Source organism: Phalacrocorax carbo, chromosome 7 (assembly GCF_963921805.1).
Source record: "Phalacrocorax carbo chromosome 7, bPhaCar2.1, whole genome shotgun sequence".
NCBI classification, from domain to species: Eukaryota; Metazoa; Chordata; class Aves; order Suliformes; family Phalacrocoracidae; genus Phalacrocorax; species Phalacrocorax carbo.
The window spans coordinates 34,239,153-34,259,783 of record NC_087519.1 but is presented as its reverse complement, the minus strand read 5'-3'; the positions used below and the strand labels follow the sequence as shown (position 1 = coordinate 34,259,783).

Below are 20,631 nucleotides of genomic sequence, written 5' to 3'. Positions count from 1 at the left end.
GTGTACTCAGACCAGAAATCAGATGTTGCATTTATTGATATTTTCTCTGTAGCCTTTACTTTCTTGTGTTGCCATTTCAGAATTGGATTCTCCAGCATTACGTAATACTGCAAATTATTGTAATGACAGGAGAAGTTCCTGAGTGACAAAGTACAGACTTACTGCCACAGTTAGTTCAGCTTTCAGTGACTGTCAAGAAAACTTGCAGCTCTATTGCCAAATTGCTGATCTGGAAGTTTTGAATTACTTTTGGCTCAAAAAGGTTGTGCGTCCGTCCTTTGTGTAGGCTCTTGCTCCTGGATTTTGCAGACCTCCTTAATCCTTGTATTTCTAGCTGCTTGGTAAATGTTTTCTTGTTTAGTTTTTGATAGATTTTTTTTTTTTTGTTACTAAATGGTTAGTTGGACCAAATAAGCAAGATGAAAATTTAATTTAACAAAAAAAAGTCTAATTTCTTATATGGTAGGTATTAGCAGTTCAGGGAACACCCAATGAGCACTAGAGCTTCTGCTTGCATTTAATCTTACTGTACATCAAGCACAAAGATTGGCTATGGCGGGTCAGACCAAAGGCTCATTCAACCCAATAACCTGTCTGTAACACTAGCTAAAAAAGTGTTTGTCAAGGGAAAAGCATGAGAGCAGGTAAGTGTATATAATGCTTTTGGAGTCCTCCCCTGTTCTCTGACCACCAGTAGCTCAGGGACTTCCTGACTCGAACATGGTTCTTTGTCTCTAGTAACAAATAGATTGATCTCCTATGAGATTCCACTGCCTCCTCAGAGCCGTGTAAACTTCCAGCTTCCACAAAATCCCATACGGAAGAAGTTTCACTGCTTAACTCTAGGCTTCCTGAAGAACCCACTCCTTTCCTTGTTTGGAGCTTGGCCCCTGTTTATTTTGATGCCCCATATTTCTTGTATTGAATGCAGTAGTGAACGATTGATGCCTATAGAAAAGAACCTTCTCTTTCATATCTGAGGTGCTCAGTTCTGATACTTACATCCAGAACTATGTGGAAGTAAATTCAGACTGTAGGTGCAGTCTGAATCCCATGAAGTCACTAACTCTATAGGGATCTTTAACCAAACACTTCCTCTGGGCAGCACGCAGCACAATGCCTGTTTTTCTGGGACCAAGTCCAGATGAGATGTTTCATGATCAGAGATCCTGACAAAAGCCCACTGTGCACACAATTTGACTGTATAAAGAACACAATTTACCCTGGCATATGCTGGATTTCATGTACATTTCTTTTGGGTAATTTCCAGGAAAGAAATATGAAAGCCATACACATGCAACCTTATGTCACATGGTGCTGCCCTAACTTAACTTGCAGACCGGGGAGAGCTGTTCTTTTTAATGCTTCCTTCTCAATTCCTTCCTTCACTGCTGAAGAAGTCCTTATTCCCTCTTTCCCCTCAAACATTGCAAGTGTTAATAGATCCGAAGGGTTTCCTTTCTTTTTCTTTTTGAAGGTAATTCAGTTGTTATCAGTAAATGCTTTTCTTCCCCATATCTAACCATCATTAAGTGGAAGAGGTAAATATGAGAATGCCCATCTAGACATGAGCAACTAGGAGACCACAGACGCCAGAGGACTCTCTAGAAAGGGAAGAAATCTGTGCATGAACACCTGGCTGTAACTTACTGCACTGTATGTCAATATCACAAAGCAGTGCAGTATAGATCAGCTCAGGGATCAGCTGATGGCTCTCAGTCTGTGCTACATGCATTTAGTTGGTCCTTTTGACTAGCTCTAGTCTGATTATGTGTGCTGAATGCCCTTGAGTGGTTGAAGCTATTTAGGCGCCCTTCTGGAACACCTGCCCTGACTTGACTTGCAACTGAAAGGGCTCTGGTTTATATGCTGCAGGGTTGCTTTACAGTGTGAACAGAAGCATGGTAAGTGGGAAGAGTAATCAGGAGATTTCCTTCAGAACTGCAGGTGTGGACCAAACTGAAATGCAGTGTCTATACTTCACATGCTTTCAAAGCACGTAAATGTCCAGAAGAAGAGGACAGTCACACAGAGAGTCCTTCCCTGGTTTCGGCAAACTTTGCCCTTTGCCAACCTTGCTGAACACATGCTTGCACTTTAACCTCAGGAAGGTAAAGACCTGAGAGCAATAAAGAAGTTCACTACATTAATCAGTATTTTGAATTTTACTGCTACTAATTGGCAGCTTTGACAACAGATTTGTTAATCTGTTCCTAGATCATTCCTCTCAAAAAGTGGAAATGTTGAAATCCATAGTGAGTAAAGCTTTGAAGTAGGCAACAGTGGTCCTAGAGAGTGTATATTGCCACGGTGTAGCCTAAAGGTACAAGTATAACATCATATTACAAAGTTTAAAAAAAAATATTTTGATGAAATCAATAATGTAAGAAAAATCTTAGAGCAGGGAGAAGGCAAGGTTTTGACTTAAAGAACTGCCCAAAGTGGGAGACACTCATGTCACAGTCTTGAGGTTGTGAAACACAGCGCGTTTTTCACAGTCACTTGGGTTTGGGGATGTCCAACGTGATCATGAAAAGCGTCAGTTGTGATTTGGAAACCTGTGTGAATTTAGTTCTTTTCACAGATCGCTGTGCTAACATTATTACTCATTTCAAGTTATGGGCTAGTTGTTCTGTACTGGTAGTTAGTCTGCAACCAAGTCCTATAAATACTTTGTTTTCACACCAACATCACAAGTTTCCTGATGCTTACTGAGTATTTACATTTTGGCTAGCCTGCTTTTAATTTCTTTAACACTTAACTATACACTTGGTACCTGTCACTCTGTAGAAGATACTTGTATTTAACAAGCCTTTCCTGCTCAAGGCATGCAATACTTTAAATCTTTCTTTACAGTTCTGTCTGTGAAAGTCCAGTGGGTTGAAGAAATCCCGTTATTTCCTCAGATTTTATGACAAGTGTGTCAGAGAAGCCCTTTTACATACTTATTTGTCCTTTCAGCCACAAGTGCCTCACAGTACAGCAGAAGAAAATTGATGCAAAAGGCAAGATTAAAACCATGATAAAATTTTCCAGATAATGTAATTGTTTCCTTCTTCCTCAGATGTAGGTGCAAGAAACTACAGGCATTTCTGTGCAGTTTATTACAACAAGAGCCCTGGGTTTGAGATTATCCATGGTTTGCTGGACAGGGTCATGCAGCTTCTGGAAGTACCACCAAATGAAGAGAATGGATACACAATCAAGGCAACTGAAGGTAAGGAAATCAGAGCTGCAGGGTACAGCAGAGGTTGTTCTGGAGCTCAAATGTTCCGCTACAATCTGAGATGAATTTGTGGTTCTCAGCAGTAGGCACTAAGAATGAATAATATTATTATTGTATATACACTATCACACTGTGGTATAAGTGAAAAGGCATTAAAACTGCATTCGCAGATAGTAAATCAGGCTTGCTGTCTTTCTGTGAGCTGTTCCGAGTAGTTTTATATAAATCAGAGTTGACAGATTTTTAAGGAGACTTATAGTAAAACATATGCCGTGAACTTAATGGGCTGTTTATAATGAATTAATGTGCTGATTGCAAGGGTAGGTAGGAATTCACTGAATTGATGAATACACCAAGTACCCACTGCATTCTCTTTGCCTCACAGTAGCTGGAAAAGACAACTTTTTACACCGGATCTTTTAGTTTATAATTTTATCTGTAGCTTCTATTTATATGTACCTTTTATTTATATATTCATATGAACATATATGCCCTATATATCTTTTATTCAAAGACCTGCTCTCTTTGAGACTGAGCCTGCTGCTTAGGCATGTATTTGTATAACAGCCCTCTTCCTTCTCCATACAGGACGAGCTGCACATGAATTAAAAATAACATCCTTAAGTGCAAGATCTCCTCTGTGTATGTGCATACGCACATAAGGGAAAGCAAGCGGGCTGACCCCATTACTTCATTGACAGAGCGTAGGCTCATGCAAGAGAGCAAGCATCAGCAACTAATCTATTCTGCTACCTAAAATAACAATGTAGTAAATAGAGTATAGAAAAGCAAGACTGCAGGGTTAGCAGCTACGATTCTACTTATACATCATGCGTTGGTATTCAGAGATACGAGACACTGACTCACTTTGACTCAGCCTGAAGAAGCGCCTCCATTCTGCACTTACTCGAACAAGCAGCTCTGACAGAGTTCCCGAGCTTACCTATTCATAAAACTTTAATGAAAAATTGTTAGATGTCTCCCTGTTTTGCAGTGTTCTGCCAAGATGCCAAAGATGACACTTCAGCTGGTCTCCTAGCACTTTAATGCACGTTTGTGTCATATATTGACACTTTTTTTTCCCTCTCTCCTGTTTTTTGACAAAGCAGTATTTTGCTCAGTATTTACGCAGACTCACAAAGGGTTTATTAGAATATTAATAGGATTCCCAGGTTGACCAGAGAAACATTTAAACAATTGTACTTCTTGCTCTAGTTCTACCAAGCACAGAACAGGTAACAGCAAAGCTTCTTATTTGGAAGGAGGGTAGGGTGTCGGGGTTAGAGTAGCTTCTAGGAGCTGGGTACTCAGCTGCCACTGAAGACAAACCAAACTGTTAGATTCCTTTTCAAAATACTTCTGTAGCTTGTTTTTGAGCAGATGTATCAAGAGTTTGCTTTAGTAAGTTAATAAGTAATTAGTACTGAAAATACTTGCAAGTGTTTTATATTCTGTACCATAGTGGAAAAAAAATCTCCAAGAATAATCCTAACACAGTGAAGAAGTTATTTGTATATACTAGTGCTGTTTAGTATTCCTGATGCTGTGGGATTTGTAATGCCCATTCAAAATCCCTGCATTCCCATTACATTACTCCACAATGCATTTAGTGTAAAGGATGGATTATGCCCTGTCATATGCAATATATTAGAAGCAGTTTGTGGCTTTTGGCTGTAGACAAAAAAAAAAAAAAAAAAGGTATCTACTAATTTTACCAGTGGTTTAGAAACTCTCCTGGGATGGCACGTAGGTTCCTTACAGTTCTCCTGACATTGGAATTTAACCTTGGTAACAATGCAGGTGGCTGATACTCTAGTGCCACAGTGAATGCTGTGTCACTGCACCAACTTACTTATAAGGCCTGGGCTGCAGAAATGGTTGGAAGATTTTGTTTAGTATTGGGTGGTGTTTTGTTTTGTTTTGTTTTGTTTTAACTTGCTTCACAATCTGTCAATTAAGCATGTGTGAGAGGGAAAATGTCGGCAGATGATGGAGAAAGGTCAATTGATTAATTAAAAAAAAGATCCTGTAACATCTTCAGAGACTGCAGCATACTGAAATAATTCAGAAGAACAGTGCAAGTTACTTCAGAGGTTTTAAATCAGGACATTACACGTGGCATGGGTTTTTAGATGTATCTTTATGGAGCACGCTTTTTTATTGCCTGTGCCAAATTAGAATTTGTACAGTGAGAAATGGGTTTATCCTGTGACTCCGATTTAGAAAGATCCTAGATACTTTCTCTGTATGTGATCTTAAGCAAAACTTGAGACTAGTAAGCAACACAGTGTGAAGGCAGGGGTTTATTCCTTGTGTAACTGATTAAAATGGTTCCAGTGATTGTTGGAAAACAATACAGGGAAAAAAATGTTTTAAATGAGCAACAACGAACAAACAGACGTGGATTGGGCACATATTTGCCTCTTCCAAAATCACTTTGAAAAATGAAATGCCTGTACTACAGTCCTCTTTGGTCCATATGTGCAAATCATGGTTATTTAAGCTCCTTCTGTTCTACCAACACCTAAGTGCCCTGTGATTTGACCTTAAGGTCAGAGCCTTTTTGCCTTTATAGCAACACCTGTGAAAAAAGTACAGATGCTAGAAAATACGGGTGAAATTGTGATGTTCCCCTGGCCTTTGCACTACGCTTTGGTGTAATCTGAGCTGGGTAATAAAGGGAGAAGAGCTGTTTAGAGCAGCCTTAAGGAAGAGAAGGGTTTGAGTGACTGAATTCAAGGATTTCAACACACATTTGGCACTCAATGCTTTCATTTTCTTAAAGTTACTAATGGAATAATTTTTTTATTACCACTAAATATACAAAATTATAAAGTTTTAAAGACAGAACTCTGAAATGCTACCCACTGATCTAAAATGCATACAGTGGAATTCTTTTAAATATTTCAGTGAACCCTACAATTACTGGCCTCGAAAAGCATTTTGGCTTTTTCTTTGTTTTATAGCATAGGCATCCGTAATCAAACATAGATTGAAAAGAGTGCAATTATTGCATCAATCTTCAAATCTGAGTGTGCTCCATAATAAAAACGTTTGCATAAAACTCTTGAAATTTTAGCCAGTTCCATACCATTAGTAAAATTTAAAGATCAGTATGGATGCATATGATTCGGAGGTAAACAAAATAAAAATCAGATTTTTTTAAACAATAAAAATACAGGTTAAAAGACCCAACTAGTCATATATTGTCAGGTAATTGTATTTAATAAAATTATTCATTTTTGAGTTCACTTTCATTGGTTTATATTCCCTTGAATTGAAAATTAGGAAGCATTCTGATAATTATATTGGAAGATATTCTTAATTTCAAGTTTTAATCTCTGTAGGAATGTGTGTTTTCAGTAACATTTTGGTCATCTTGTGCTTCTAGATGACCATCTGTGATGACTATTTTCTTCCAGAAATCAGGACCATGATCACAGGAGGTGATGTTAATCATGGGATTTGGGTCCATAGTAAAGTCCTTCGTAAGCTAAAAAGAATTTTTAAAAAGGGCTTAGTAAATAGTGACAGGGGATTCTATACTGAAGTCTTCAAAGGAGTGGTGTGAGGTGTAAGGTGTAATTATCCTCGCTCGCATGATAACATTTAGGATGACTGGTCCTTACTTAAGGAAAGAAACCCTGGTTCTGCGGTACCTTCTGAGAGTCTCTGTACTTTGCAAATGGAAGTTAATTGGGCACAAACTGTTTTAAAAGGGAAAATAATATCCATATTTTATGAAAATGAAGCAATTTGACAGGTTCACAGAAAATCTTTATGGTAAATCTGTGCATCAATATTGCTTTGCAGGGCAAAATTGATATTTGAAGAAATAGCATTCATTCATGTGAAAATAAACAGTCCCTGAAGCGTGCGAGCTTGTGAAATTAGCTACTTTTTAGTACATTATTGATTCTTCTGAATTCCAGATAACTCTTGATTTTATTTTTTTTTAAGTAAGTATTCATGCCATTCATTCTTTTAAGGTAATCAACAGCTTAGTAAAGCTGGGAAGTCAGCCCATTTGTGTTCAAAATAAATGTGTACTTAATAAATGCATACTAAGTCTTGTTTCCTTCAGTAACCGACAGTTGTCTTCCAGAAAAAAAAAAAAAAAAAAAAGGAAATTGCACTCCCTTCTTTTTACTGCCCTTATTTAATTAAATGAAAGGTGTGGTAAAGTGTAGAAAATTTTAATTCCACAGTAAATCACAGTAATAGTTTCTCATTTAGTAAGGCTTAGCTGTGAAATTAGGGGTGTAATAGTTACCTCCATAACTAAGAACATCAGTAAACATTTGCTTTTATGATGATAATTATACAACAAACAACTTTAAAAGATTTAGACTGTGAACCTCAATTCACAAGACACGAGGCGGGAAGTCTGGGACTCATTCCGAATTACATGTATAGAATTGAACCCCAGCATCTATCTCTGGTAATCAGTTTAAATTGGGAGACCGTAATATACATAGATGTTTAGTACCCATGCTGAACTTGGCATTATTAATACCTGTTTTATTTTAAGGAACTGGAGCTTGATTCCTCTTAATGGGAAACCTGGCCTTTCAGTTGCCTGACTTGGCAGCCGTTGCATCATTCATGAATGTCAATAATTGTCTATTTACTCATAAATAACTAAAGGAAATGAGCCAATTTTACTGTGAAGCCTCCAAGAATAATTTGTGACATACTAGAAGATGTCAATTCTTAATCCATTTCTTTGGTATTCAAAACCAGATACTTTATAGGTGCAGTTGCATACTTGTATTTATCTACCAAACTTGTTATTTGAAAGACTATAATCAGATTTGACAACATCTGTTTCCAATAAAAACATATCAGCTAGTAATCAGCTGTATTCAGGTCCTCTGAATTTCACATTTGCCAATTCCCAAATAATTTTTTTCTCACCCGGGATCAGTCTAGATCACCCACCCACCTTGGAGTACTGGCACCACATTAACATTTTTCTAGTACTATAGAATTCCCTGTATTGTTACTGTCAGTTAACAGCGGCAGGCAGGATATTTGCTTTGAGAGTTACACCAGAATTTTGGTGCCTGAGACTCCTACCATTTCAGAAACATCCTAGTCCCGGTAGATGTAACTGAACATATTCTTCATTTTTTTAGTGAACTGGAAGACACCTTATTATATTCAAGAATACCCTTTTTCCCCTGGGTGAAAAGAAATATTTATTAAAAAGTTCCACATTTCTAACATTAAAAAGTTAACCAGTGTTATTAGCAGTTGAAAGTACTCTACCTACAATTTGTTTCCAGTATTCTCAAAAATCTGTCTAATGCTGTCTTTACTGCTGCCAGTCATTAATCTTTCCTAATTTAATCGGTTTCCATGATTAATTTTGAGCCACTGTTATTAATTACATTTTATGAAGTGCAATTCATTTCTCATTTTTGTCTGTAAGTAGCTTTTCTGATTTTGGCCACTTCCACTTCAGCACTAAATATGGGCAGCGTTTTAGCCGAAAATGTTCCCAGTTTTTGTTGTGAAACTAGTACTACTCATTTATCGTTCTTGAAGATCTCCCACTCCTATCACTCCTATTTTTCTGTTTATTTTCCCTCCCCACCGCCACCCCAGTCAGCTTCATGAATTAACAACACTAAGAAGTAAGGATTTTTTAAAAAAATCTGACTGATTTTAGTACTTTTAAATGTATTACCCTAATTCTGCAAGGGGTTTCAGGAGTTCCAGTGCTTATCATTACAATGGCTTAATTATAAGACATCTTGCAAAACTGCATGTTTGTCACTAGTGCTTGTGGCTTTTCCAGCATTGGCCACTGCTTTGAGATCTAGTGAATTACTAATTAATTTCTCATGCTTTTCTATTGAGCAATTTCCCCTGCAGCATCAAGGGAGCTTAGTTCAGTGAGGAACTACAGTTCTAACAACTCAAAATGAAATTATCTAATAAAATGGGTGTGGCTACTCACGTAATGTCCCTTTAATTGACTATTATGTCCGCTCTTTACTTCCTTCCTGTAAATACAGGACTTCAGATTTATAGGAACTAAATCCCTACAAACTTATGCCAAGTTTATTTCTGTCTTATCAAGTATCTTCCCACACCAATGGTGATGCCTCAAATTTTGTTGTAACCATTTTAACATCCAAGGAGGTGCCTGGCAAAGATATGAACATGGCAAGTCACTTACATTATTTAATTGGCCAAAGAGGGAGTCTACAGTGTCTGGAGTTTCTCCAGATACACCTGATTTATCAAAATTTGACAGCACAGTGTACCACAGGACATCTCAGAGGTGTCTTGCTGTTACAAGTGATGCAGTTATGCCAAGCAACACTGAAACAGTTTGTGGCAAAACCCATAGTTTGTTTCTGGAAGTAAGTCTCATTTCATTAGCTCTCTGTTATACAGTTGATCTTTATTATGAAAAAAGAGGCTATCAGAAGTGAGTCTGAGGAGGGCTTTTTCCATTCCTGTGGTCATTTCAGTTCCTCGTCCGAAAGTTTTTTTTTAAATGTTCCTTCCCAACACCCTTCAAATATAATCTGTTTTCACAAACCTCATCCAAAAAACCAAAAAAGATATATCAGGTAGTGGAAAAGTACATTATTTTAGCACTGCACAGGATAATAAAAGGTTTGACAGGCTTAGACTTCCATGTCTTTTAAACTTTCATCACCAAATTATGTTTGACACGCTTTTTGCCCACATATGAAATTAAGAAGTTCAATAAAAGAACAAAGAACATATTTGTTTCTCAAATTCAGAATATTATTTCAGAAGAGAAACTCCTTTGAATTGACTCATTTAGAAGTATGTTTCCTATCATATAATAGTGGGAGGAAAAATCTATGGTAACTGCAAAAATATTTTAGGGAGGGGCATCAAATCAACTTGTAAAGACACACAAGCTAACTTCTCATATTCCTCTTCTTGCAAGTACAGACTAATGAAGATTACAATGGTTTTCTTCCCATTACATTTTATTCTGACAGATTAGGGATGCCTCAAGAAGTAGTATGTATTAGAAAGCAGTAGATAGCAAAGAAATGGTGAGCTAGTGCAGAATGAACCCAGTACATGTGCCGGGCACAGATCTTCCTTCTTTGGGTCCAGAAGACATATAGCCATATCTGTTGTAGACCCAGCTTTGTTCTGGGCTGGGCTGGCTCACATTCGGCATTTATGCCGAATTTGAACTTGAACTCACAGTTCAAGCATTTATGTTCCTAGCGGTGCAGCCATGTGCTTTGGCCACAGGGCGTTGGTTTGCAACAGAAATCTTAATTGCTAAAGTGATTAACGGTTCCAGTGACTGCTGAGATTCATCGTTTAATTATGTATTATTCCATGCTAGTTTGTCGAGTCATGTTCTAAAAGGCATGAAATGTGGTAGCTGTGAAAGCATAACATCAGGTGGCTGTTATTTGTCTCAGCAAGTAATGTCAAGTCATTGGGAGGGGAGGACAGCTTGGTCTAGGAGGTGAAGTGAATAAACAACATGTAAACTAAATACAACATACTAAAGTAGACTCTCAGACTGACTTAGTGCTGGTTTTTGTTATTCTCTAACGCTTGTATGAAAGCAGAGCCTAAAAGCTAAAACCTGCTGCCTTACTGTGCGTACACAGAGTGTGTTATACCCACTACCATGAAGAATATGGTTTATTGTTTCCTAGTTTCAGACAGATTCTGATGTTTGCAAGGATTAATTATTCCTTTAGATATCTAAAGAGGGGTAAAAACAGTCATAGAACAGTAAGAAATGAAGTTTTTTAATATTCAAAGCTTTGTGTTCTCTAACTCAAGTGAAGTAGCAAGACATCTTAAAGCTTTATTTGGGATTAGGAATTCTGTAATTTTATAAAGAGCTGCGACAGTATCGGCTTAGGTTTGTGACTTTTAGACAGGATGAAGTATAACATTTCAAATAAGTCTGGATAAATCAGATAAAACTGGACTAAAAGCAAAGATTAGCTGCACTGTAGAGTTACCGTTACATAGGTGAAGTTCAGTGTATAGTTGCTGTTTCACATAAATGCAAATTTATTGAGCTTTATACACAAATACTGATTTCTAGAAAAATACACAGAATTTGATAGATTTCTTTCAAGGTTTCCTACTTAAGTTTTCTGTACACATTATTGAAGTGACCACCCTGATATTCCAGCACTGAATACATGAAATCCTGTTACCCAGATCAGTGACCCAAAATGCCTTAGCCTCAGCATCCACCCAAATATTACCTTCCATTAGGAAAGGCAGGAACACAGTGCTTTTACCCAAATAACCGTAAGTGTCTGACGCTGCTGTAATCCTGAGAATAACACAGGGAAATAGAGAGAAGCTCCAAACCTATTACATTCTTGAACCACTTCCTCACATCCAGCAACACCAAACATTCTCTCTTAAAGCTCCTGGGACACTCTACAGCAAGAATGAAAAATAAACCTAGCCTAAAAGTCTGCGTTGGTCTCTGTTCTCAAGGCAAATGAAGGAAAGAGATTGCTAGCTATACCAATCCCCCAGTCATCACTGCAGTACACTTCAGCATGGCCAGCAACAGTTGACTCTGGACCCAAGCAGTGTTACTATTATTTCCACACTGGTTACAGTGTATTGTAAATTTGTGTTTGTAAAACAATATCATTGATCCCTAAATAGTCTTTAATATGGTCAAATACAGAAGAGAATATATTCAGTTCTAGAGCTGTATATGAAGGTTCTTATAACATAGAAGAGTTAGTTTTTCCTCACACCCTCCCTAGGATACAAGTTAATTAAAATGCAGCCATTGACTTAGTTGTAACACGAGAAGATGATTAGTTGACTGGCCACTGCAAATTTGTGGATGATTCTCTGTATTCCCTAGCCTCATTGCCTGCACAGGGACTCTAATATACAGCTCTGGTTTTGGATATCCAGTGTACTAGTCCAAGTAAATAATTTGATTGTCCCTTCACCCTCTTCTGCTATGCCCTGTATGTGGAGGCTTTTCAAAAAACCGAGGAAGAAACCAAAATTAAATATGTCCTTTAGACAGAGGACATATTCATTCATATAATACAGATATTTCTTCTGCCATCTTTTCAAGCACTAATTATTTTCTTGGGGGGAATAAATCTAAGGCACTTACCTTAAATTTGATTGTACTGATTTGAATTTCCTGATGTGTTATTACAGTTAGGTGTGATCTGGGGAGTGGATGTTGTTCTGGCACAAACCAGGAAACTGACGTTAATAAATATCCCACTGATCCCAACATACGGTTTTTCTGGGCATGAGAGTATAGGCGGGAAAACTGCTGACAACGTGCAACTTAAAAGAGCAACTGGTCTCTTAATATGTTCTAAAAATCATGCAAGTTTTGAGATGTCTGTGGTTTTAAAAATTAGCTGAAGGTAAATCATCCCATGACGAGACTGGATTTTGAGGGTGCTGTTGCTTTGCAGAAGGTTCTGGGAGCCTGACTGCACTGCATACATGGGCAAGAAAAGGCAGTTAGTTGCCTTTTAAAATACTGACTGGTCTGATAGTGTCCTGTGACTTTGCATTTGGGCGTATCTGCTAAAAGAAGGAATTCATCAAAATTGTGAAGAACCTGATCCTAAAAAGAAAAACAATATCTAGCCTCACAAAACTAAATTCCATCCAATGTAGCACAGGTAAAATACTTCACCAGGTGAGTCAGGATGAAGTAGTGAAAGGGCAGCTGGAGTGACTAAGGGAATAGAGAATTAAGATGAAAGACTTCGGAGGCCAGATGAGCTCTGCTCTATCACCTTCTTAAGCTTCAGCTTCCGATGTTCCTTCAAATTATAGGAACAAACGAGTGGGTTTGAAGGCTTAGTGCAACTGTAGGCCTATAATACTGCTTTAATCTATTTCTTTTTGAAAAGGAGGGAGAGTAAGGTAGAGAAAAGAAACTGTGCAAGGTGTTTGACAACAAAGAGTGCAGGGAACTCAGAGCTCTTTGAGGGTCAATTAGCCAGAAAATGCGCTAAAGACTACATGCTCCACTGGATTATTGGCCAAAGAATTACCCCAAAGCAATCAAAGTGGCCCTGTTGCCTGAATACACAGAGGCAATTACAGATTTTTGAGGACATGCTACAGAAGCTTTAATTAAAGGTATTATTTCTACATCACTGAACATTGGAAATTCTTACTTGCAGCCACGAGAAGTAGCTTTTGTCTTTTGCTTGCGTGTAGTATGTCAGCATAAGACATGGCTGGCTTTGGTATCTCTTCTTTAGGAATGCATATTGTGTTTCACCCCACCCCTTCTCATAACTACCAGTTATAATGTTGACATATTAAGAGGTAGATTTCCATTGCTAGACCTTCTGGCTTCCTCTGGCACTGTATAGGTCTCTATCAGCAAGGACAACACAATCTCTGACTAGATTTCAAGGTGAATTTTATGAAGTACTGTTTGTGTGCAGAGCAGAAAGGATTAACTTTATCAAGAGTGATAAATCTGTTATCCTTAAAAGGGATGATACAGTAAACTACATTTTAAAAATTAATTTTGGCGCTCAATATAATTGATGGTCCAACGAACTAGACCTACAAGAGCAGCCTTTCAATATAATTGCACTAGCAGCAAACACAGTCCCTTCCTGGCACACCCACTGATAATGGTGCCTCCAGGTGTGCTTTGGTGACTGCTTCTTGACTAGTTAAAGCTTTCTTCAAGAAGACCATGCTTTTCACAACCATAGCATTCTTGATGATATTACATGCAGGTAGGACAATCTCTGTTGTCAACTTTGAACTCCCGCTCAAAATCTGCAGGTCACAGCTACTAACTTTTCCAGGAAGGCACCCTTTGGACTCCTTTTGGCATCAAGACTTTACTGAAGCTTAAGAGCACTGGGCTTCAGCTTATGGTGTTATATATTCAAACAAGATGGGTGCATTTTTTGCTGATTCCCCATATGCACAAGGAGCATAGACACGTCTTTCATACAGCCTTGATTCACACTCTAAATTTTTGTGCTTTATTTCGAGTTGACATGATAGTCCAGTCCATAACACAACCTTTGCTACAAATCCAAAACACCATTGCTATCTATTTAATAATATAAGAAACACACAAATCAGGGGGAAAAAAATCCTTGCTTTTGTTTCCTGGTTATTTTAATGAAATCATTAGTTTAGCTGTCCTGCTCTGTAGGTTGCTCAGGCCCTCCTGCAACTATGGCTTGTCTTCAGCACAGTGAGTTTCCTCCAGCTCAGGTCTCCTTTTCTCGTTGTGGTTAGTCCCTCAGTAAAAGCAATCCTCCTGGCTGCAAAATGCTCCTTTCGGTTTTCCCCCCTTTCTGCTCAGGTTTTTAATGTTTTGTCTGAGTTTTTTTTTCCTTTATGTGCTTCCCTTCCAATGTCTGAATTTTTTGATCTGAAATTTACAATTGCTCCAAATTCTGATGCCCTGGCAGAGATACATGGACCAACAGCACCCAGTATCAGGCATGAGGCAACTTCCTTCCCATACCACATGTGTGGTCAAAGGGAGAGTCACTAAGATGAGGAAGACATTAGATCGCCCCCCATCTGTGGGATGCAGTCTGGAGGCCCCTTTGGCAGGCAGGAATATACTTCAAAGCATTCTGTAGTGCAGCTGATTATCATAATAATAGTTTCATTATTAACCAGAGTTCATAAACTCTCTGTAAATCTATTCCTCAGCTCATGTTTCTTTGGTGCAAGAGCCAAGTGTTAGCTGGACAGATGGGGACTCTAAAGCTTTTGACAGCTTCTTTCATTTTTATTTGCTTATTGTCTGATCTCTCCAGTCACAGAATTACACCCTGAAAGTGCCATGTCTGCAAAGCACCAGGCACGCTAGCGGTTGCGCTGTGAAGTAACGAACATTTCAGGGTTAGCTTAACTATAATGGAGGGGTGATGTGAAGGTCCTGCTTTCTGCACTTTGGGGAGTTAAATGTTCCCACTTAATATTAATTATCTACGTACCTCTTCACTGCAAGGCAGCGCAAAGTAAAATAAATAACATCATGGTCCAGCATCAGTTGCTGCATATGACCTGGAGAATGTGGCCGAATGCCTAATCTGTGGCCTAGCACAGCGTATTCAGAGCCACGCTGAATGTATGGTTCCGTGGTAAGGGCTTCAGCCAAAACAACAGCATGTCCCACTCTCCTCCCCTCTCCAGGTGGAAAGCCACCACCTCCCTTTTCGCAGAGGTGATTCACGGATTCAGTTCACTTGTGTTATGAAGCTGTGCTGGAAGCTCACTCTAAGAAGGGATAAATTTTAGCAGTGTTAAGATTCTAGCTAACATAACTCTTTGCTTTATGCCATAATCAGTAAGCCATTTCATAGTTTCCGATATAGTGTCATGAATTGCTATCAGTTTTCAAAATTTATCACAAATGTATATTATTTAGTTAAATGCAAAGGAACTTCTACTGAAGTTAACCTTCTAGTGAGGGTCAGTAGTGGTAGATGTAAGGGTCAGGTAAGGCTTCAAGTTCCTCTGCGCCTGTCAACCTCTGCCTAACTTCTGACTGGGAGACCAACAACTGGTGATGCCTGGATAGCAGAGCATTTCTTGTGCCTGAAAACACAAAATTGTTCACACAATGGGAAGTGGCATGGATCCTGGAAACTGCCTTTGGTAGATTGAATGAGTGCAGTGTTATTTTAGACCCCGTGCAGATGTCTACAAGAAGTTTAAAAACAGTTAAGTCCCATGATATAATTGGGGCTAGATGTGCAAGAAGATAAAGTAACTTTCCCAAGGTTACACACAAGGCAGCTCAGAAGAGGCAAGTCAGACTCACAGCTTTCTAACTAACCATATTGTCAAAGCTCTTTTTTCCCTATATTTTATAGTGGGGTACCATGCCAACATTATTAACTCCTGCTTGGTTCTTGCTCTTGTGCCAGTTTAAGTTCACAGTCAAGTTTCTAAAAGAATGTCACTGTGTGCTGCTCATATCCTTGGTACAATACCAGCTTTATTCACAGATAGGAAAGTCTTTACCACTAACTACAAGGGTACTTTATTTTTAGGGTATGTTTTCACCCACAATCTGCAGAGTGATCTGTATGTGTGGCATTTGTTTCTTTTCTAAATTTGTTTCGTCAAGTTCTATTTTAACTCTTGTTTTGAAGAGTGCAGCTTGGCAGTGGCAAGTGCCTGTTTGGCTAGAGTCATGTGCCAGTAACATAATTTCACTTTTGTATGTCCCCTGTAAGTAATTGGTTTGCGCTCGTAGCTAAGACTGGAACTGGAGGATTTAAAAGATACTGGTTCTGAATATTTTTAAAAACAGCCTTTAGGTAATGTTACTGTGGTCATTTACTGCAGCCATCAGATTTCACAAGGCAGCCAGAATTGAAATACACATTTAAGTTAATTTGCACTTGCAGCAAGTTGGTCAAGAAAAAGAACTAATTGCTGTTCTTATTCTTGTAGCCACAAGTTATGGCTACAGACCTCACAGGAGACACTTCTTAAACGAACTATTTCCACTGGGGAGCTGGCAAAGAATGTATCTCTGGGCTTGACCACTAGTGATCAGTGTGTCATGAAAATGTTCCTGAGGTTTGAGGTTAATTTGGCCCTTTATTGCCTTTTTTAAATAGCTACTTGTAAACACAGTAAAATGTCCTGGGCTGATCTTGAACCTTAAATAGCATTTGGAGCAACCAAAGAGTAAGTTGCCATTAGGAGATTCTTGCGCTCCTTTCAGGATGCGGAGGATGCTGAAGGGCTGAGTGCCACGTCGGGAGCATGCAGGGAGCAGGACTGGAAGCAGCTCCTCAGCTGTTGTCTTCATATGAGCACAGAAGCAAGTAGAGCAGGGATTTTTCTCATCTGCACCGATGCAACCTCACACATACCCAACAACCAGCTCTTCTTGTAGAAGGTGCTTTGTTGGAGGTCAGCCTATTGAGATAAAGATGCAGAGCAAGGAATGAGGGCAGGGAAGCTGACTGGTCCCCGACATTGTCCCTGATGACTTGTTTAACTTCTGAGCAGAAATCTAGTAAAGAGCCCTTCCCTTTCTGCAAGGGCAGTAGCTTTAAAAACATGGCGGAGGCAGCTTTCAACAGGAGGATCTGTAGGGTTCAGTGGCCTTGTTTCATCCTCTCCCCTTTCCTCCTTTGAGTCCACAGCATTTTCTGCAGCACTATCCACTGGAGGTCCTCCGCACTGAGCCTTGCTTCCACACACTTGTTATGAAAGAGGTGGCTTCAGAAGGAGCAGCTTGCTGGTTTGGTTTGGTTTTGTCTTTTAAAGGGCTATCAGGTCAAAATGCCACTCACCTCAGGACAGAGACAAAAATATGCAAGTGTAGCTGCTATAGACAAGCTTGAATATATTGCTGGTGTAGCCACCACCCACAGGTAGGTTCCCGGGTAGGAAAGGAGGAAAAGCTTTCCATGAAAAAGTCTGCACAGCTCCTCCAAGTTCTTCATGGGCAATTCGACTATTTTTTTTTTTTTTTTTCTAACCTGCCAAATAACATCTAAAACTTGGGGCTTCATTTGAGGTAAGAGGAAGAGGATCTTCAACTTCCTTTGAGTTGTTCATTGTTCCACAGTTTTACAGTGTATATGAAAATGCTTAAAATCTCTTCTCCAGATGAGGAATGTAGGTTGTTTCTAATTATGTGACATGTAATCAAGCGTGACATGCCTACTTACCCCATAGATGACAGCGAGCTTTATTTCCTTAAACAGAGTAAGGTGGGAAGCATTCAGGTGTTAAATCACCTAAAGCCTGCAAAAGTTCTTCATTTCAGTAGCCCTCTGACTCGACCTATCTGTGCTAATTTCTATTACAGGAATAACTTAGTCAAAACAACTGGAGTGTGAAAAATGCCCATGCTTAGGGCTTCACATTTTATTTTTAACTCAGAGTGTTTCCTCATTCTCTATCAATCATGACAACTGTTAATGCAAAAAAGCGAGAGCCCCTTCTTAGCATCTCAGCACAGAGAAGGGTTTAATACTGAGAGCTTTGTTCTCCATGTTAAATGCCTATTGACTTCTTTGGCCTGGAGAAATATTGATTTTTCTCTCACTTTCTTTACAGGCTCTGCTTTCTTTCCTGGTCGCTGTGCTGAGATCTTTGCCAAAGGTCAAAGTGTTGGGAAACTTGGAGTCCTACACCCCGATGTTATCACCAAGTTTGAGCTCACCATGCCATGCTCTGCCCTAGAGATCAATATTGAACCCTTCATGTGAAGACAGGCCTGTTATCCTCCTACAGCCATCCACTGTCACATGCAGCACCCTCTGCTCTTCTGTCTTTCTCTGTGATGGGCATCTGGTTACACTTTTATATTCCAATAAACTAGAAAAACAGAGTCTGGCTCCCTGGATAAATATGTTCTTTACAGTGCAATTTGGCTAGCTTCTGCAGGGTAAGAATGTGGCATCTCGGACTAGACCATGCCGTCGATATTTTGGGCGGGGGGGAGGGGTAGAGAAAGAAGTTGGGTAAAAGCCCAGTGTTTTACAAGAGAAATGTAATGGCAGAGCACATGATTAGTTTTCAAAATCAGAAATGTTCCACAGACACAGCTTCATACTGTAACTGATTATGGCTGCGTAACAGGAATCTCATTCTTTTCTTATTGCATGAAATAAGATAATTGATTAGAGCAAATGTTGAGTGAATGTGAGCAGAACTAAGGAGTTGAGCTTTTATTCTGTACGGTTGTCATGTGCTCATCAATGGCTGGGGGAGGAAAATAAACTCCTTTCATGAAAACCAGAGCTATTTTGTAAGCAAGCTATGTGTAATATCTGCTTCCCTACTCCAGACATAACTGTTGAACCTCTATCATTCTAAATTCAGAAAAGGGAGGGGGCGGAATTAAATTTTTTCATGGTTGAAGTAAGCCTAGTGGGTTTTGAAGCTCCAAACCGAATTGGGGAAATGCATTTAAGAGCATATGCCAGTGGTCTTTTGCATGAAGAGCTGAAAAATATCAAAGCCTGTGTCTGACTGAGGCTGGCAGATTGTCTGCAGAAGTTAGCGTGGTCCTGCTGCACTCGCACAGCCCCACCAGTGGCTTTCTGACTCTCAGCTGCACAGCAGTGACCATGCAGCTTTCAGACAGGTCTAATTTTCTTGCAGTTTTGCCCCTGACTATTTCTGAAAACCTCTCACAAGTTAGGCTTTTCCTCTAGGTGGCTTTCCATCAGCAGTTCTGCTACAGCCTGGCGCATTGTGCCTCTGCTATCTGGTAAACTGAGACGCTCCATCCAGCACGGTGATGCCCAATACATCCCTCCTGCTGTAATGTCACTGAGTGGGTGGCCAGCTCCGTACACTGAAGCAGACTCTTCACTAGCTTGCTAATGAAGCTGGCTATCCCTCAGTTGCAATATTATAACCATTGCTAATGTTGCAGGCTAACAATAGCGAGTATTTTGCATTAGGCCAATACACTGTGGCTTATTTCTGTTGTGAGAGCCAGACCTCCCCTGATCCCAGGAGGGGACTTTCCAAGGGTGGACATCTGGGTGATGCTGGAGAAGGGTGTTACAATTACTGGCTCAGCAAAAAGAGAGATGCAAAGGTGAGGGTAAGGTAAGCTCATAGTTTTATGAGCTGCATGTCTGCACAGTACCATGTTGCTGAACCCACGATGGCTTTTCAATGGTAGCCCTGTTGGTAATCTTAACAGGTGGGAGGGCAACAGGCAAGGCTTTTTGGTGCAAGTGTTAATCCAGTATGAAAAATGCACTACAGTTACCCATCTGGAAACCCTACGGTTCCCCTCAGATGGAAGTGTAGATTTTAATTATCTCTGCATGACAGATGTGAAATGAGAATATAGCTATTGCCATACGTTGCACGACTGACTCCAGTGCCCACGGAGAGTGAGAAAACTGCAGCTCACATTTTAAAGTCTCCCAAGGGATTAGCCAGCTTGTCGTTTCAGGATATATCTCCCCGTGATGCTTACACAACTGTAACCAAGCAAGCTCACAGTGTGGGAAGCAATCTGTAACGCAGATGGTAAGTATTAAAACCCCCTGTTTATTAGTGTGTCATGCACGGGGATTAGGACGACAATAAGACAGATTTGCATTTCAGCAGAGGACGGGCATGTTTGCATGCACTAACTATATTTCTCTATACAAGATTTTTTCTACTCTTTGGGTGTCCCAATTCTCTTGTGAATTTACTGTCGTTTGAGTGTAAAGACCAGATTAGGCTGGGACTAAGGGCTTGAGCTGCAGTGGTATGTGTTGTGAGGCTTTTAGGGATCAGGTCTTCTTTTTCATACCATTTGCCTGTGTGTCGGCAGCTAAGTGCTCCACAAGCAGGGCATTAGCTCTGTCCCGAGCAAGTGGTGTTACTTGCTAGAAGTAGAGGAAGAGAATGGAGAGAAAGGTCAAAAAGCCTCTTCAGCG

General features: G+C 39.6%; 1 protein-coding gene across 1 annotated transcript in view; it reads left to right on the top strand.

The window, feature by feature from the left end:
* The window catches only part of FARSB (phenylalanyl-tRNA synthetase subunit beta), a 39,354-nt gene extending 20,785 nt beyond the window's left edge, over positions 1–18,569 (top strand). Inside the window, exons 16-17 of the mRNA XM_064457363.1 lie at positions 3,065–3,217; positions 18,296–18,569. Of these exons, the coding sequence (XP_064313433.1) occupies positions 3,065–3,217; positions 18,296–18,447 (305 nt within the window). The 3' untranslated portion in view covers positions 18,448–18,569. The remainder of the gene's footprint in view (positions 1–3,064; positions 3,218–18,295) is intronic.
* Positions 18,570–20,631: the final 2,062 nt, after the last annotated feature.